Source organism: Melampsora larici-populina (assembly GCF_000204055.1).
Source record: "Melampsora larici-populina 98AG31 unplaced genomic scaffold MELLAscaffold_33, whole genome shotgun sequence".
NCBI classification, from domain to species: Eukaryota; Fungi; Basidiomycota; class Pucciniomycetes; order Pucciniales; family Melampsoraceae; genus Melampsora; species Melampsora laricis-populina.
The window spans coordinates 588,513-609,318 of NW_006768797.1; the positions used below are offsets into that span (position 1 = coordinate 588,513).

The 20,806-nt window shown below is 40.0% G+C and overlaps 1 protein-coding gene across 1 annotated transcript; it reads right to left on the reverse strand.

The window, feature by feature from the left end:
- Window positions 1-5,479: 5,479 nt before the first annotated feature.
- On the reverse strand, window positions 5,480-6,987 carry MELLADRAFT_37829 (uncharacterized protein; the record flags this gene model as incomplete). The annotated part of the gene is made up of 3 exons (XM_007412894.1): window positions 5,480-5,723; window positions 5,838-6,365; window positions 6,494-6,987. 3 exons carry the CDS (start codon window positions 6,985-6,987, stop codon window positions 5,480-5,482), a joined length of 1,266 nt encoding a protein of 421 aa, XP_007412956.1.
- Between the last annotated feature and the right edge of the window lie 13,819 nt (window positions 6,988-20,806).

Sequence of the window (20,806 nt, forward strand, 5' to 3'; positions counted from 1 at the left end):
GGATTACAGAATAGGGATGAATAGATATAAGTGCGTTATTAGGAGTTCAGGGTCTGATCACAAATTTAGACATGTAGTTGAATGGAGGTTATGAAATGATCAAATATGGGTGTTATTAAGTTTCTTTTGGGAATGAGTCGTATGTGACTTGAGGTTCTCACTAATTTTTATTTGTAATGTGTCCGCTTTTCCGTTTGTCTTATTTTCAATATTTATAGCCGCTGTTAGTCTTCACTCAGATTCTTTTCCTCATCGAAAAGAATCTGTAAGTGTTTCATTTTATAATTTCACGACTCTACACATTATTCTAACTATGGTTACACCTGCTTCATTTTTAGTATTTGATTATTTCTCTTTGCTTACCTTTTCACACTTGACTGTCTTATTTCGCGATCTCTGTTGCTCCTGCACAGGTTTGTTTGTTATCTCTTGTTTCAGTTCTTCTACCTTCTCACTAACACTTGTGTGCGTGCGTTAGGTTTGTTTTTGTACAGCTCTTTGAAGCAGAGGCCTGTTTGCCGTTCCACTTACTTCTAACCTGATTACCCCAGGTATGAAAACTATCATTGAAAAGAATCTTATTTGATTATTTCTCTTTGCTTACCTTTTTGCACTCGACTGTCTTATTTCGCAATCCCTGTTGCTCCTGCACAGGTTTGTTTTTGTAAAGCTCTTTGAAGCAGAGGCCTGTTTGCCATTCCACTTACTTCTAACCTGATTACCCCAGGTTTAATCAATCTTAACGGCAAAGCCACATATTCAAGAGCTTCTCACAACTTCACATAATATCCTGCACCTGAGACAATTACAACTAACAATTGTAATTCATTATCCTTTTAGTTACTTGCAAAGAATAAAAAAATAAACTCTTAGAGCTTGACACGTAGAAGAAGCTCCTTGAAGTATACATTTTGTAAGTATGATTCAACCTAAATTCATATATATCTCCACCCCTTTTTAATTTAGGCTTACAAAACTGGATGAGGCCAGCCTCAAGACTACTTTGTGTTACTTCATAGCTGATTGTGATCTCCCCTTTGTAATTGTTGACAAGCCATTCTTTCAAAGGATTTTGACACTTTGCAATCCTCATATTGATGGGATACTTGTCAAGCAACATGCAATTGACAAACATATGCGCAAGATTGACTATCACCACAAGGAATACATCAAGAAGATTTATTTTGGCCCTTGCAACTTTTCATGTATCTCACGGGAAAGCCCTTGGTATCTCAGAAATCAAAGGTAAGATATTTCCTGTTTAATTGAATCATTTTGACTTCACTGACACAGGATTTCATCTTTCAGGTGCACATCATTGCTAGCATCACCATCTTATTTCTGGAAAGGTAAAATATAACCAAGAAGTTCAGGCAATGACCACAGATAAGCTCAGTACAAGTGGTGCAATTGGTCAAGCAATCAGATTGTCAGACGGTGCCAACTTCAATCACAGGTCCAGGGGTGTGTAGCTCATGTGATTAAGCTTGCCGCCAAAGAAGGCTTAAAGTTATTAAGTGAATTCCTTGATGATGATGATGATGATGATGAAATTAAACAATTATCACTAATGCCATGGTCTGGTGTCCTGTACCCAAGCTAGCCCTCAAAATGCTCCCTATCCTTCAAGAGCTGCCCAAATTCAATCCAAATATTCTGCTCTGCAATACCTGTTTGAAGATCCAACTGTCAACCATATTCAGACACCCCAACCCAATACATCCACTGGCACCATAAGTAAACTCATTGTGGACACTCCAACACAATGAAATGTTTCTTATCACATGTTCCAAAGACTTCTGCATCTACAAAATTAATGTGATGAGTTCTGCAAGGGCCAAGACTTGCAGAAGTTTGCTCTGAGACCCCTTGAGCGTGTTTATGTCAAACAAATGTGCAACAACTTCTTGGAACCACTCAGCCAATCAACTGACACAGGGGCAAAAATAGATGCTCACATTGAGGTGAGCAATGAAATTTTCTTGTTCTTTTCAATGTTTATTTTTACTTCCAAATTCTTTCCCTTTGATTCCTCTTTTCTTCCTGCTTGTCAGCTGACTACACAATCAACAGGAACTGAGCAGATGACCTAGGACTTCCTCAGGCTTCATTCCTTAGCAAAGAAGCCTGAGGTAGGGCTGGCCCATCTGCTCACTTCATCTCAGCCCCTCAGCCAATCCTCAGAGGCATTCCTTGTAGCCTGCTGATCCAGGATTTTGGACAAGTTTCTGAGTTGTTCTGAGTATTCAGTGACTCATGAACTGATTCAGAGTACTCATTTGAGAGACTGGGCTCAAAGAATTCTCATCCAAGATGGAAATGAGCATTCTCCAGCCGGGTACAGCAAAATTGGAGCAAAATAGCCTGATCACCTGAGCACTATCAAAATTGTCAATTGAAGGAATCTGAAAGAAAAACAATCCTTTTGGGAGCATTCAGGGAAGTGTACAATGCTCACCTGTATGTGAGCATCAATTTTGTCACTGTGTGAGATAATTTGCAAGTCAAAGTTCCCAACAATGCATTGGGTAGTTACAATCTACATTGTAGTGTTAAAATGATTAAAATTGGCGAGTCTCATTTTTCAAAATCACAGATTGCATTCTGCTAATTTGATTGAATGCATAGATTTTTCAACAATACAATCACAATCAATTAGCCACTGCTTCCAAAAAGATGGTTGACAAACTCAAAACTTACTTCAAGAAGGTGCTTGCCAAAGCCAGTCCTATTTGTGCCACCATCCTGGATCCATGTCACAAGTTATATCACTGTCAAGTGAGTGGCTTTCAAATCTTTCTGCTCTAAATTTTCACTGATCAACATTTGTATTGACTAAAAGGACCAAGCCATGATCTTCTTTGACTATGACCTCTACATCCCGGACATCAGGTTAGTGTTGGAAGAAGAGGCCAGCAAACACAAAATTGATGAACCCATTCCCGCTCAGGAAATCACCAGAAAACACACTGTGGTGATGTCAACTTCCCAATATTTTGAAGAAGCAATATTTGGCACCAGAGACACTCCACAGCTGCACTCAATTTCCAAGGAGATTGCTCATTACCTTGGCAATAATGCCAAATCCTGTTACACTGATGTGTTAGACTTTGGGAAATGGTGAGTGAACATTTATCCTGCATTTGCCAACATGGTGATGGTTTTTCTGGCAATACTGACAACTAGTTGTCTGTGAGAGGGTCAATTTATCAAAACTAAAAGGATCTTGAGTCCCCAGTGCTCTCATGTCATCATGTTGGGACTCTTTTATGTGTGAAAGATTGGCACTGGGTTTTGGGGCATTCAAAAGTTTCTAATCTCACTGTGAGTGATGGTGAGGATAGTGCTTACTTCTCTCATCTCTTGTCCTGTTTTTTTCAATCATTTGTTATAGGGCTGTGACCCAGACCCAGCCCAGACCAGCTGACCCTGCCCAACAGGATCTTCAAAGCTGACAGTACGTGACCTGTCACAGTGGAGCCTAGTCACAAACGCCCTGGAGGCACACCAGAGGCCCTGCTTTCCTGGGTGCCAAATGTTTTTTTGCTTGATAAACAAAAAAATTGAGCTTTTTCTTCCAACATAGGCCCACGATAGCTCTATTTGATGTTCAAGTAGGCTCATATAGCCTTGAAATAAAGTTTCATATGAATTTTATGGCAATATAGGTTGGAATCATTGCATTTTGACCACATTTTTGCACCTGCAAAGTGTTCAAGGTGTGCCCAGGTTGGCCCTGAGTGGTTTTTGGATTTTTGGCGGCAGCCAGCCCTGGAATTTCAGGGCTGGGTCACCGCCCTAATTGGGTATTTGCTTCATTTTTGAATACACTAAGAACACACCAATACGCACCTGCAATTATATGAAATATCTGTCAGATATCCAGTCATGATTAGGTCAAATATGCACTATATGTCTAGGACAAGGGCAATTCAGTTGTTAAGTTTTGTTAGAGTATGTCAGATTGGCTTGAACATGTTAACGCGGTTTTATTCCAAAGAGCATTTTTACCTCAATATTTGACTGCCAAATTGGCCAGAGTATCTGGCTACCAAAGGCTCCAAGGGCCCATCCAACATCTGGATCTGGCAGATGCTCTCACAAATACCTTGGAGCTCTGGGTGCAGAGCTTGGCTTGGCTCCCAACTAGCTCTATGTAGCTCTCACCCTCCAAATTCAATGTTACACATCACATGATGGCTGGTTCTGAAATCAAGTTGTCTTTATTGGTGACACCATGGGCATCTATTAGGGCACGTTTGGTATAGCTTATTTTAAGCTACTTATGTCAAAATTTGACTTTCATAAGTCGAATTTCAAAATGTCCGTTTGGCATTGACTTTTTGAAACTTTTCAAAGCTACTTATGGGACCCATAAGTAGCTTATCTTGCTACTTATAATAAAGAGCCAAAGAGCTCATTATTTTCCAATTAAGCTACTTATTTGACCCAACGTCTCGATCTCTTTTCTTTTTTTTAAAAATCTACAAGTCCCATCTTCCATACCCCCCTGTCCGCACTTCAACTCACATCAACGTCGTCGTAAAAAGAAACCTCGATTCACTCAGTTGTTTTTTTAAAATCGTACATCTCGCATCTTCCATACCCCCTTCCTATCTTTGATTCACTTCAACGTTGTGGTCAAATATCACTGTTGATACTCAATTCATCATCTCTCATCTTCACACACAACATCCAAAAGTCATGATATGGACACAATATACTTCATCCAATGTCATTAAAACATTGGAGTTAAACTTTGAATTTGCAAGACAAACAACATTGATGATTTATTGTGAAAAGTTTTCCAATTTATATGTCAATCCAGGAATTGATCGAATCTCTAGAGAAGAAAATGGTTTGTAAAAATTAAAGCAATCGGTGGTTCTGGAACTAGAGATGAAATGAAGAGAAGTGAAAGTTGAAGAAAAAGTGAAAAGATTTGGAACGGTCAACCAGATTTTGGCTGCCAAACGAAATTCAGCTTTTATGTACTTTTAAGTTGACTTTTTGATGAAAGTCAACTTAAAACAAAAATCGACTTTCCGGGGTCGGAAAGTTTGTACCTTTTAAAAGGTACAAAATTTTGTAAGCTGTACCAAACTTGCCCTTAGGCTCAATCATATGTGAAACTTAATGTGGTGAAAGATCTCACAATAAGTCTCAAATGTGGATTGAAACTTATTAAAATCCAAGGTCCCCCTTGCCTTTGATAGGTTTCAATCCAAAAATTGAGACTTATTGCAGACCGGGACACTGCAACTTCGCTCAATCCGGTTTTGAACATAATGATTCCTGCCGTGTGAACATGCATCTAAAATATGCAAGCGTGGCATGGCAAGTTGCATGGACATACAACAAAGACACAAATGGTTTTTGAACAGAATGGTGATATGGGCACTGTGTTTACATACATAATCACTTTTCTCTATTGGAAGACCAGACAACACTCAGGCGTAAATTTGACAGGCCGACATTTTTATCTCTTGATCTTCTTCAACAATTCACGTTCCCACTCAAGTAGGCCATCCTCCTTACTTCTAGCCTCAATTGCACCGTCACGCTCGGCCTGAAGGGCGCGTTCGAATACCTCCCATTCGATACAACCTAAGCCATTCGTACCCGGATGTAGTTCCTGATCAGCTTCCAGTGCAAATTCTCCTTGACGGGTGCGAGTCAGCGAGACCACAGTGGCGGCACTCGACACAGCTTTTCCGATGTCGCTTTAATACATAGTTTGTAGATTTGGTACAAGAGTTGAGAATAAGAATGAGTTATATGACGATGCTGGCCCACTTGATACAAGATTTCAAAACTTATGATCTGATGAAACTCACTGCACGATGGTCCTGACATAGGTTCCAGATGAGACAGTCATCTCCAATGTGAATGCGGGAGAGAGGCCATTATCAACCATCGTCACTGGCTTGTTGTTGGGTCTTTCTGACGGCGCATCTGTAGGAGCATTGTCGATGGATGAGTCCACGGCTGGCTGTGCAGATATCTCGTCTGCTTTGAACTTCTTGATACCCAATGAGCCCGACTCCCCATCGAGTAAATCAGGCGAGTGGACTCTCTTAGCGGGGAGCGACGGAGAACTTGCGACTGGATCCACGCCTTCAGTAAGTTCAGGCTTTGTCACTCCTTTCTCGGCGATCATGGTACGTAGTTTATCGAACATCATTTGATCCTCGCTCGTGATGAATTCAGTTGGCCACTTATACGAATGGCTTCCGCCCTCTTGCCAATTCACCATTTTGATCTCGGGTATTTCACATCGTCTAGCTTCGATCGGCCTTGGAAGAGGTAAGTTGTTGCGGGCGTATTCATACAAAGGCTTGCCATCCATCTTCAACGCGGAGTAACTGAGGTATCAAATTACTCTGGACTCAGCGATTTCCCATGACCCAAGTTTGAGAACTTCTGAATCTCCAGAAGATGAGAACAACCATTTAACAAAAATATAGATAAAAAATTGCAACAGGTCACCAACATTGGGGGTATTTGCCATCCAGGTCCTTGCATCGCTTTACACTGAGCTTCGATATCTGTAGGTTTGACGCCTTCCCATCCGACCAATTTGACAACTTTACCCATTTGATCGTACGAATCAGTCTCGCAGCCTAACAAGCCTATGGTTCGGTAGGACTTTGTACAATCTAAGAAAGCTGACAGCTTTTTAGTAGCTGAGCTCAATCCCACTACTAATACACCACTGGCCAACGGGTCCAGTGTACCTCCTTGGCCCATCTTGACTAAGGGTTTTCGTCGGCCTTTACCACGCTTGTTCTTAGACTTGTTGGTATAAGCCTCATAATCGGCGTTGAAGAGAGGCGAGCGACAGAACAGGGACTGAAGGGAGTTGAGAAGAGACATAGAGACCATCCCACTCGGCTTGTTGATGGCGAAGAGACCTGCCAGCGGTGTTTCGAATTGTTGTACAAGACGATCAGAGGCTGGCTCGGTACAAGGGCCTGGTTCAGCCATTCGGATGATGATAGAAGTAGGACGGATGAGATTATGAGTCCTAAGGTTGATGTTGGCAGGAATAGTCGATGACACTGTGGAGTAAAACTTGAACCGACTGGCGATCATGAGATGTAAAGACGTGAAGCGGTTTGCAAACCTTTTCGTTTCTCGCGCCGAACACGGGATCTGGTCTCAACACCCCCATAAACACATACCTAAAGCCATACTTGACATCTTCATCCTCTGGATTCTGCACAGTACTCTCGGAGTCGAAGCTTCCCGGTAAAAACTTGAGACCGCTAATCTAGCCTTTGAATTAGAATATGTTTAAATCTTAAAAACGATTTTTCAGGCTTGGACACAAAGCCATTGGCTGATGAATATCGACCAAATTATAGGAATCTGTTGAATTCTCCGCATGAGCAGGTGTCTGGTTTCTCGTTGAAGACACGGGCAAGGGTCCGAAAGGGCATCAGCCAATACGATTTTCTAGCCAACATGATCAATTCGTGACTTGAGGAATTGACCCAGGACTCTCCATCAAGTTTGCTATATAAATTTTTTTGCGATGAACTTACAATATCCTAGTTGGGATAGTTTACTTAACGCTGGTCATTCTACTGCTAGTAAAGCTACTCTTGTTCTTCACTTCTTCAGATATATCATTTACCCAAAGATGCGTGATTCGAAATGGCAAGTACTCATTTGATTTCAAATTCACTGATCCTCTGGTTGATAAAATCGACGTTTCCCAAAAATATAAGCTTTGACTTGCTATACACTGATATCTTATGTAAAAGATCAATAGTGACGCAGAATTCATGGACCTACGTGAGGCAGCACAGGTATGGGTGTAAAGCTTCTTGCTAGATAGTTCAGAGCCTCATGAATTTTGGCCATACTCTGATGCCTGAAAGTTGTATGTATATAGCACAAGGCTAAGTTTAGCTGACTGGATTTATATAGCGAGAGATGATGATACAACACAGACAACCAAACAAAAGATAATAACAATCATATCATGCCTTTACAATTCCTGTGAATCAGCACGTCCCGATGTGTTCTTCCAGCCTCGGTATAATTTCCACAGACGAACTCCAAAGGCTGAGTGACTGGCTGTGAAGTCTTGGAATGGTGAAGAGGATCGAACACTTTCGTCTTCAAACTCTGCATGATGGTCAGAGACATTAGCACGAATCCATGTACATCATAGTAGAAAGTAGACTTTCCAAAGAGAGCCATACATGTGGATACCCTATCTTTCGCGCTCGACGATTCTTGACTGACGGCACCGACGAGAGAATGATCGATGATCTTGCAGGTTTGGCTACCCTTGCAACTTGGATGAGTGTTTAGCATGTTTTGAAGTTTCATAAATGCATCATCGAAAGCCGGGCACTCCACGGTTATGACCACTGGACTATATCTCGTATCTTTGATATCGCACTCAATCTGTATGACTTGATAGGCCCTTCGGTCTAGAGCGTTAATACGGGCAAAGATCCCGGCTTCTCTTGGTGATCGATATTTCCTTAAGTCGGTGTACTTGGACTGGTTGAAAAGATCCGAGACAGAAATGTTATAGAAGGCAGAGAACGAAGGTTGTTTCTCATCAATAGCTACATAGCGCGCGCCTGTTAAAAACTCCGGCATCCTATTGAGCCATTTTTTCACCAAACACAACTTGCGAGGTCGTAAGCGGGATGTCTTCAGAGTCTTTGTGGAACGAAGAGAATATCTCACGTAGACATCCTTAGTGGAACATGTTCGTTATCGTACCAATCTGATGGGATGAAAGTTCAGGGAGATTTGAATCTCAGTGATCAACTTCAATTACCGCCTTGCCCACTTACCATGAAACTCGTCCAGTGTGACCACAGCCCCGGGTTCAGTAAGTACCCAGAGAAAGGCTTCAGGCTGTAGGGATACTGCGATGCTCATCGGGAGTGATTGTGTCTGTTTTTTGAATGTAGTACGATGATGATGATTGGAGCGGTGATGGTCAAGCATGGATAATGTAATGACTCGAGCCGATCAGTGACGTCATGCCACCCAGTGTATAACGCCGATCTATGGATACAAAGTTGGTTATGCTCACATTCTCTGTGCTTTGGACTGTTATGAATCTAGAACACATTTCCCGAGTCGATAGAGACAAACACTTCCAAATCAGCATCACACAGCCTCTTGCCCGTGAGCATTATAAGCAGCCAAACTTAACATAACTCCCAGTCTGGACCCTTTCCAAATAACAATCACACAACGTGTATTGATTTTTTATGACGGACCACAATTGATAAGATACGGACCACAATCAAGCAAGTCACGTATATTATTGAGAATAGACACGGTGTTTTAATAGCAGATGACCAACATGGAAACAAGTGACCCAACAGTTACAATTGATCATAAATGATGGCCCCCATGAAAGAGTGACCCAAGAGTGACCATTATTCATAAATTTGCTCCTCATTGTGATTGTTGTATTGCTCTCAATAGAGGGAAGTGGCATAACCACAGTATGCAATGAGCGGTTGTGAAAGAGGCTGAGTCATCACCTTAGCAGCAAGTAATAGAAGGTTTTCTCCCTTGTTGTCTTGCTCAGAGTCATACCATGCCTCTTCCCAGCGTAATTGAGCCTTCATGGTGTGAAAGGCATTCTCAATAGGATTCATGTCTGGGGAGTATGCAGGCAAATAAACCAGGAGACACCTGCTTCCTTGCATAGACATTGAATCAGACCCCTGTGGTGGATATGAGCGTTGTCCAAGACAATAACTGAGTTGATACCCAGATAAGGATTCATGATTGGCAGCTAGTACAGATACAGAACTGCCAACATATTGACCTTGGATTGGGAAATCTGAGGCGTTCCCGGATCTGAAACCTTGGACAGGAGCTTTCCGAGGTTTTGATCCAAGGTAATCTTTGGGGCATAATTATACCTCGGACAGAAACACCGGATAAGCTCTGTCCAAGGATTTGCATTTGACAAATTGAGAGATCCAAGGCATCTATGTTGGTGGTGCAGATAGACATGCAATGCAAATTAGTCATGCATACAAGATTGGTGATGGATGGATACAAGAATGGAATAAGAAAAGATGATCATGAGAAACTTACCAGATCACAAGCAAGCTAAAGAGTTCAACATGGACCCTTTCAACGGGTCCTTTGACAACCACCCCAGCTATCATCCCTTGCTCACATACTTCCAGGACAACAGTCCAATGATCCTTTTCCATGTATTGCTTCTGGCACATGCTTCAAGATCCCTTTGGGGTCCAGCTCTTCTGTCAAAGAGAGTTGTAGCCCAATACCATTAATTTAGGTGCCCTGTTGTGGTGATCAATTTATGGTATCAATCAAAGAAAATTAATCATTGGTTGTTTACCAAGTCATTATGAAAATTCAGCATAGAGGGAAATTTGAAATTGAAGGAATCTGATCAATTGAAGCTCTTGTAGGCTTATGTATTGCTCAATATGTCATGATTAGGTCATCTCATTTCAAACAACTTATTAATATCAGTACACACTATTAACAAATGAATCACAAAAAGAAAATAAAGAAAAACATAAGAAAATTTGGGTATACAGGCTTGGAAATGGTTTTCAGGGTATTGTTGTTAGGTTTACGGGTATTGTGAGGTTGAAATATGAAAGAACATCATTATATTATTCAGTAACAACTTTAATCTTGATGTTTGATGAGGAGGAATAGAAGTTATCAAGGAAATGGTACTTTTTCAAAGTTGGTAAACAAGGGTTGTATATAAAGTTCTCGTCAAAATTGATCTCTAGATTCGTAAAGAATACTGAGACGACTTCACTGCTAAGATACGAAATAGTATAGAAAGGATACCTGAAGGCACAGGTTCCGCGTTAGACTATAGCGTATCTGCTAGTCAACAACGAGAACAAGAAACTAACTTGCGGACTCGTGATAAAATGAAAGAGGACACATAAGGTAAAGGTTAAGAACAGAAAACAAATTTATAATGATTCTTTTTGACACCCACCTGAAGGCACAGGTTCCGCGTTAGACTATAGCGTATCTGCTAGTCAACAACGAGAACAAGAAACTAACCCAATCAACAAAGAAAAAACAAGGGATCGAAAAGGAAAGATGATGATCAGATAAAAGTAACTACTTGATAAAAGAAAGCTCAAAGTGAATCTACCTGCGGACTCGTAATAAAATGAAAGAGGACACGTAAGGTAAAGGTTAAGAACAGAAAACAAATTTATAACTAGGATGAGAGTAATAGCAATATCAGTTTAAGATCACAATCAGTATCTAAGACAAAGATGAAAAACTTACTGATTCTTTTCGACACAAAAAGAATCAGAAAAAGAGGAAAAAGAAATTACAAAGAGACAAGAAAACCCCAATCAAAATCTTCCTTCACCCCTTGATTCAATCTTCCACATTTTAGCCCCTTTGTCAACCATCTGATTTTTCACTAATAATACACCTCACTCCACCCACTGCTCAACTCTCTTAACCACCACTTAAACTACCAGAACTACTTAATTAGGAAAAAATGATCTTTGACCACTTTTACCAAGATTGTATCTTAACATTTTACAGGTAGTTGACTTATGCAATGGTGGTATTAGTAATATTTAAGGTTGGCAAGAGGATTTTCCGGGATTCTTAAGGTTATAGATGATGATGGAATAGTACATGGGCAAGAAAGAAGGAGTAGCAGCTGTGTCAAGTGGTAAAAATGGGTGGATTTTGTCAAAAATCAAGGTTTTCAGCTGATTACAGATGTCAAACAACGTCAGAATTGGATGGTAGATGGCTCATTCAACGCAGAAGAGTAGATTACATAATTTAAAACCTTTAAATCACTAGTAACAGAGGTGTGTGAAAGAAGTTATAAGGGAAACAAGAAACTGGTGTGGATTTCAAAATTTACACTTACATGCATACATGTAACAACATTTACATACAAAAACCTTAACTTCACAACTCAATAACTCATTCATTACTCGTCAAAAATACTTTATATGGCACCAATTATTGATCAGTATCACGATCTCTGCAAGATGCACTTTAGTAATCTAAAATTGGACATCATTTGGAAAAACCCATAACTTCAAAAGTAGGTTTTCAGCTAGTTTACAAGGAAAAAATCACATGTATTCATCATAAGAAGTGCTGTACATCATTCAACTACATCATTAATCACTTTTGGATGTGTCAATTACATCATATATTAGTAACAAAATCATTACATTGCGTCACCATATGGTTTTTAGGGGTTTTTGGTCCAAAATTGATTGGTTTTTGAGGCTGTTGACCATTGTAGGAGTTGTTACACATTAATATATCACTGATGATTTTGGGATTGTTGTTCCCTTTTCTGCATCTTATATCTTTGTTGTAGTGTTATAAATCATCATTTATTTGCTACATTTGTACTAAGTTCACTTAAATCTGTCCCTTCAAAGCAAGGAGAAATTTATTTACATGTGTTTAAGACTATAAGTCTTTTTGGGAATAATACTTACAACAGTATTGCTAGCAATTGACATTGTTATGTGGTTTTTTTGCGCTTAAAATCTGGAACAATACTTATTAAAAGTATCAAGAAACATTTCTCTGGTGCCTTTATCTTTTTCTCTGTTATCACAAAGTGGTTAGCAAGTGCCCTTGTGCTGGTTTCTTTGAAGAAGGCAGTCTTTTTGCAACTCCTACTATCCTTACAATAGTAGATTATCTCTTCTTATAAGGTGTTGTAAAGCTCTTGTTGAGCTTCAAATACTACACTGTGGAGTTTTCCTACATTTGCTAGCATCAAATTGGCTAATCCACTTGATGTGATATCTGTTGTACATGCAATGCAGTGGCTCATTTTGTCAACTAATATAAAAATGCAATTCTTTTCCTGCAATAATGTCAAGTCAGTAATCAGATTGTACCTCACATCATTCCATGGCCCTGCTGGTATAGGTAGTGGTTTGTGATAGACAAACGGTGATAAGATGGAAGGTTTAACTTGTGTGCACAAGTTGCACCTGTCCATAAAATTGTTCACATAAGTCTTAATCTATTTTCATCTATACTGACTTTCACTGCCAGCATAGATGCCTTGGGTTGAGAAATCCGAGGCATCATCAGAGGCAAATCCTCGGACAGACCTTGTCCAAGGTTTTTGCCCTGAGAATTACCTCGGATCAAAACCTCGGGAAGCTTCTGTCCGAGGTTTTGCATCCGAGGATAGCTCGGATTACAAAATACGAGGTAAATATGTTGGTGGTGTTTGTACTAAGCCAGTGTCTTTGCCTTTCCAGGGTGACCTGATGTTGTACTGGTGTGTCTGCTTTGTAGGATTTAAAACTTACATGTTTTGATGTCTTGTACCTCAAGTTCAACCAATCCATCACAGTATAGTAATCCATAGTGTACTTCATAGTCTTTTAGTATGTCCTTGACCTCCTGTACTAATGGTTTTGCTAGTGTACCCATCAAGCTTTGGATTTGGGGGTCATTTGTTGATGTCTCCCTCATCCTCTCCATAATCTTATCTTCTGTCCAGATAGGTGAGTTTGTTTCTCTATCCAGTGAATCAATTGTGATATCCTCTGTTGAGTGGTTCTGACAGACATCTGCCTCAAACCATTTGTCCACATTTTTATGTTCAATGGCTTCATCTACAAACTAAGCCTCAGTGCTATTGATATTAACATTGAAGGTCACTTCTGATAGGCTCTCTGGTTGTAGCAGACTACCAAAGGATAACTTCTCATGTGTCAGAGGCTCAAGGTTGGGTCAATGTGACAGTCAATCAGGTGTACTTGATTGTTGGCCTGGTCACTGGCAAGCCTTGTTGGAATCAGATGTGGAAGTCAAAGCAGTCTAGTGTCTCAGCTCATGTGGTGGGCGCGGCACAATTTTGAAGCCCTGGTACGCCAGTGTGTCTTTTCAGGTCTGAATTGGAGTGGGTGTGCCCATGAACCAAAGCATGTGATCTATGAGGTTTTCAGCCATCTCCCACCTTCAAATCATCTCAGATGAATCAATATGTGTTGTGGGTACCTCTCCACACTATATTCTTCCAGTCATGGAAGCATTTACATCTGAATTGACAGGTACCCTAACAACAAAGTTTAGGAATACATCTTATTGCAACACATGTTCATTGATTTTTTTATTGATTTTATTGATTTCTGTTGCACTATTGCTGATAAAGTTGTTTATAGGGTGTTTATATGAAAGTATCAATGTCAGCCTAGAGAGTATTACACACTCCTAAGGATTTGAAATTAAGTATAAAAACAATAAACTACTATAAAAAATATATATACATAAGATGATTTTTACCTTTTCACCTAGCTTCAAAGGAACCCTGTAAACAGACCCCTTTGAACAGGAACTTACATCTCCGACTCGAGTTTCAAGAGTTAAACATACAAATACCCTGACTACATGTCTTCAAACATGAGTCAGGAAGAACCAGCTAAAACAACTTGAACGATCAAGTCCTAGATCGGAAACCCCGTCCGAAAAAAGCCATCATTGACTGGTCCAAAGACTCTGTCCAAGGTGGCGTATCAAGGGCTACAATTGGAAGCCCTGGAATGGTGCAGTAATGACCACATAGTAATTACAAAACTTGACTGGTTCAGGAATTGAACCCTTAAATAACAGTTAAGACCAAGGAGCCAAGAAACCGGGCTCTAACAAAACAAAATATGCCTTAAAAGTGATATAAAAGGACAAACTATTTTGTACCAACAAAAGGGATCATCTTATACTTTACCCAACAAAAAAACCTCAACTTTTAGATACCTTTTAGAATCTATAACAATCCTAAACACCCAGCCAATTACTTTTAAATTAGAACTCTTGTTTTACTCCAGTAAAACAACCTTTCTACTTGAAAGAATTCAATGGAGAAGAAACTCAACGTTGATTTAGGAGACTGTGTTAAAGGCTTTAACAAGATAATGATATGTTGAATCTCTCGACAGCGAGTTGACTAAGCTCGAAGAGATCAAAAAGAAAATAGAGCAAACCTATAAAGGTTTGATACAAATAAAAGAAATCCGACATAGTAGAAACAAGCACTGAGTTGAAAAAGTATGAGTGTGTTAAAGATAAAGACATATAAGTAAAGAGACGTCAGTTCAAAACTAGTAGGTTAACACAAAAAGAGATGATAAAATATTAGAGAGAAATTGTTACCTTTAGAATTCTTTTCCCCAAACGGTGAGGAAAGAGAAAACTAAAGGGTACAAACGAGAGCGCACATATAAGAGAAAACAAAGTAGTGAAAATTGACACGTGACTACAACCCTGCATTCATGCAGCAGCAACCCCTTGCTAATCCTCAAAGCAACTAACACCAATTACCCCTTTCACAATTACAAACCCTCTTTTTGATCAGTTAACTGGTAAGCTAAGTTAATTAAACGTTTTCAATCATCATACACATGATGCTTGAAGGCCTTGACCAATACTTATTCCGATACTACTTTCTTAGCTTATAAGTGTTTTTAACATTGTTATTGCTTACAACAAATATCTACTAGCTTGTTGTATTGAACCACTATCAAGATCACAAATTAAAATACTAAAACCTTGGTACCATTATGTGTCTAAGATAGTTCTCAGATATTTTTAACTGAACAAATAAAGCTAGCCTTTATTCCTCTTTTAAGAAGTAGATCTTAAGACCTGCCCTGGGATAGGAGTACCTCGTACCCATTCATAGAAGACCTCAGATATCAATTATTCTGTGAGTACTACTAATTTTGTCAGTTCTTTAACTAACCACACAAAACTAACTTTGGGCTTGAATTTACCTCAACAGAGAGTTATCAACTTTGCTGAAACAAAGCCCACCCCAACTGTCCAATTCCAGATTCGAGCAAGAAAATTCAGTCTAGAGTCTATAAAAGGCTTCTTCTTTTAGACCTCAGCTGACAATCAATATTTCTTAGGACATAGAAGATTTGATTGATGAAGCATCATCAAAAAGGTGACCCGTTTTTGTCTACTTTTTTGCGCCTCTTGCGCCCTCAGCCAAAATGAGGGCGCACCCGACCCCCTCAGGCGCGTACTTTATCTCAAGCTCATGCCCACCACATGAGTCTCAGCCCAATGGGCCTGTCTTTGCGTACTTTATTTTTCTGTCATGAAAGCTTTCAGTTTTTTGTGGTCTGTGTAGACTGTGACCTCAAGACAGTTGGGGTTGCCCTCTAGTAGATGTCTCCACTCCTTGAATGACAGAACAATGGCTAACAATTCTTTATAAAAGATTTTGTAGTTTTGTTTGGCTTGGACTAGTGGATGCAAAAGGAATGCCACGGGGTGTAGGACATATTTATGATCAAGCTGCAACAGAACAGTGACCAATGCAAGATCGGAACAGTCGCACAATGAAAGGACTATATACAGATTTGCAATTTTCAGGATTGGTGTGGTTGTAAAGGAAGTTTTCATTGTGTCAAATGCCTTTTGTTGGGCCTCTTTCCATTCAAATGGTATGTCCTCTTGGGTTAGGTTGTGCAGTGGTATTGTGATCTGTGAGAAGCCAATAATCAGCTGTCTATGAAAGTTTGACGTCCCAGAAATTGTTGGATTTGTGTAGCTTTCTTTGGTATAGGCTACTTTATCACCACACAGACCTTGAGTGGGTCCATACACCCTTTGTTCTTTGAGATAAGTAAGCCCAAGTATTTAATTTCCTTGCATGAGAACTGTCAGGGTGGCTATAAAACTATTAGTGAAATAGTCTAGTTTACTCACTAAAGTATGAAACCTGACAAATTATCCCGCTGGTTACGTGGGATAAGCACTGGTTGTTACCTAATAAGATCAATTATGTAGGTAAAGGAAGACAATCAGTTTATTACTGACTGCAAAGTGTTTCTATTACGAAACCCACAGGCCTACTGTTAGTCTAACAGCAGAGGGGCAGTCAACCCTAGACCTGAGTTTAATCTCTTCTAGCTCAAAAGCTTTTGGAGTAGCCTGGTACACAAGGTAAACAGGGATCTCTACAGCTTTGCATTGAGAGAACGGGTATTGACTAAGTAGAAGATTACTTACTAAATGATCCTAGTAAGCAACGATAAATTCTTATTTGGAATTAATATGCAATAACTGAAATTGACTGTCAGTATAGAAGCCTTAACCGTGTAGTGCAGAGAGCTTCTACAAGACTAAGAAAAGGGTTCAGAGGGAAAGGTAGAAATCAGATATTAAGAATATTGTTTCGAGAAGAAAGTGAGAAGGTTAAGTACGTTTATTTCACGAGGCTTTAAAATAACTGGTAAGAACTGGGTCTATCTTTGATCTAAGGAGATGGAACAGGATAAAACAAGTAAGGGTTAAAGGCGAATCTTGTGGATAAGTTTTAATCTTTATACTGCTGTATCTAGCTGGATCTCTAGAAGGAAGAACTGACTTGGTTCTTTACTTGTTGATTTTAAAGGGGTGGATTGCAATGCCCTTCTCTCTTGGTGGTTCATTGTTTGAGTCTTTATACTTTTCCTGGAGGTAAGCTTGACTTGTGGTTCTTTTAGTGCACTTAGGTTTGCTAGATAACCATGGGAGTATTTTTGTATTGTTTACGTATTTGAGTAAGCCAATTTTCTTGCTTAGTAGGATTAGTGAACTGATCACAATGGTCCGTTTCTCTTGATGCTATAGATATTCTTCTAACATAGTCTTGGTAGTTTTTTCCTGTGAGTGTTAGAAGTTGTTCTAGTCTTCCTTAGTATACTTATCTAATTGATCACGTTTTACGTAATTGATGTTTTTCTCATGCGGACGAGCTCCTGCTCAATTTTTTTAGTCTCTAGGCTTTAGATTCCTGAGCTATAATTTTATTATGTTTTCATTGTTATACGTAAAATAGTATATTAGTTTGTCTCCTTCCTTGCTCGAGGTTGTGAGCAATTTTAGTGTGGTCTTAGTTACTAGACGTGTAATTTGTTATTATGTTCATTATACGTAAGTTGAATTATTGTAAAAAGAAATCTCTTCTCTGAAGTGCTTTTGGTGCTTGGTTGAAAGCGCTCGGGCACTGACAAGAACTTACACTTCTCTGGTTTCAACCAAATAATGTGTTCTTGTATGATCTGTAATACTTCCTCAACAATCTTTTCACGGTCAACTCCTGCTGGCATGTACATCAATGGGTTGTCCAGGTAGACGGCTAAGGCCCTTCCTATCTTTTCATGTAGTATATGCAAGATGAAAAATTTAAAAAACAAGTTCTCCAGTTGGTCCAAACAGCACAGTAAGGGGTCTGAACTGTACTCTCTTACAAATCAAAGCCAATTTCTTCTTGTTGCCTTCCTTCACTCTCAGTGGGTTATAGCCATTACATATATCCAGGCTTGTGAAGTCTCCAGCATCCTGTCAGCTATCCACTAAATCCATTGTGAGAGGAAGTGGACACTTATTCTTAACAGTCAAGGTATTCAGTTTCCAATAATCAAAACACAGGCGTAGGTTTCTGTCATTCTTCCTGGTGAAGAGGACTAGAGCAGCCCAGGGTGACGTGGTACATTGGATCATGCCCTTGGCAAGGCCTTTTTCAATCATTTAGTTAAGTGTGGTCTCTTCAACAGGTAAGAGAATATTTATCTTGCTGGGTTGCTCCAGGGACTAGGTCAATACAGAAATTGTAACAGTGGTGTGGAGGTATGGTCATGGCACTTGTCTTTCAAAACATATTGATATACCAGTGGTACTGTGTTGGAACTAACTCTTCTGCTGATTTTAATGGTTTGTCTTTAGGGTTCTCAGCATCAATCTTGGCCAACAAGTTCCAGGATGCATTTGTAGCACAGGAAGAAGTGGTTAATCTGGGTACAGACGGCAAGAGCTTGTCAACTGGTTTGATTTCAGGGGTGACATTTTTGTTGTACTCACATCACAGGGGCTTAATCTCTGTATCACAGAGTCTGAGAGCCCCCTTGCAACATTTCCCAGTGTTCCGCAAGTGGGCCTCATGGCTAGTTGGGGTGGTTTTGGAGCAGGCAACACCAACTCAATGGTGGCAATGGGTAGTTCTTGGGCTATCAACAGTGAAAAATACTTCTTAGACTCACATCATGGGGGAATTGTGTTAGTATTCCCAACTACCCCCTTTTCACTTTCCCTTGCATTCCCCATTTGGGCCTCAAGGCAATCCGGGGATGTTGGCAGGTTGAACAAAGCCATTTCCATGGCAGCAATTTTCTTTGGTGAGTCTTTTGGTCTGAGTTTGCAATGACACTATGAATTTTTGATGGAGAAACAGTTGTAGTGGATGTCAACATGATTTACTTCTAGACAGCCAATTAGGAATTAAAATAAACCTTTTTTGATCTTTTGACCAAACTACTTATACAGAAATCCACAACTGAATTATTGAGATGGATAAAAGAACACTGTGACACATAAGACAAAAGAGATTGCAAATGTGTCATGATGGTTGGAAGTATGTGATCAACAATGTATACAATGAGTGAATAAGAAAGATAGAAAGATACAACAATGAATGGTTTCAGCTTATCTCAAGAGACACACAACAGTCTTGGTTGAGATAAAAAAGTCTCACCCTTTTACTTTTTAGTAGTGGCTAGTGATTCAATGTACTCTCAATGTACAAAGAAAGTAACAATCATTGCTTTCCAATGGCTCTTACCCATAATTGGAAAATTGTTTTTGGTCAACGTGTCCTGGATTGTTTCTTCAAAAGAACAAATGATATCAATCAGATTGATGGATGTCAATCAGAACAATTGGATTGATCTTGATCAGAACAATCGGTTAACAATAAAAATGAAACAGTTTTGATTTTCAATTTATTTCAGATGACTATGGCCAGTAAGTGTTGGCTATGATCTGGGCAGCTGGTAATTTGTGACAAAAGGTTGTTCTTCTTTTTTGGGAAGTGCATGTTGTTGATTTTTGCTTGATGATATGTGCTGTTGTAAACATCAGCATTGATCATAGCTTCAAAAAACCTTTCTACCTTTGGATGCTGAAACATATGTGCTCACTGCAGGGCTTCCAGAGTATACTCTGTATTTTCCGCAGTTTCCGCCTTGCCTCGGGGAGGCTCCGATGCTTCTGCTGGGCAGTTGGATTGAGGAGATGCAGGGAAATGCACTTGAGCATTGTGAGCACCACAGCGCTACCACATGGCTCGTACTGTGAAACCTATGTGGCTCATGGATTGCGATCGCCGCGCACCGGGCCACTCGAGCATGAGTGAACAGAGTCAAATGGCGATGTGGATTTCACGCGGCCAGGAATACGAAAGTCCAATGATCCCCCCTCGCGGACGACTGACACAACCCGAAATCAATGCACATATCATTCTAGTCCACGCCTTGGAATTTAAAGTCTTCAGATTTGATTGTGGGAGGCGGTGTATGTGTTGAACTCGCTGGGAACGACACCGGTCACACGTTACTCGGAGTCGCATTGTCAAAATGGGCTCAATGTGTTGATGATGGTTTGTGGGCACCCTCAGGGTTAACAGATGGTGGATGGCAGCACATCTTTTCCGACCCCTTTTGATCAATCCCGGACAGTCACAGAACCACCCACATGAGGCTCAGAAGTGCAGAAGAAAGCCAAAAAATGTTGTTCATGAGCGCCCTGTTAAGCACCCTTCCGAAATTCGGCTTTCTTCTTGTAGCACATGATAGCTCCAATCGGTCAGATTCTCATTTGTTCGACTAGGAACCCATGAGTGGACAATTGGCGCTTCATATGTATAAGTACTGACGAGGTAGCGACAAAGTGTTTCCAGTCCGAGCAGAGTCTAGATCCACAACTTCACATACCTCATCATCTGCACTTTCTCTTAACCGAT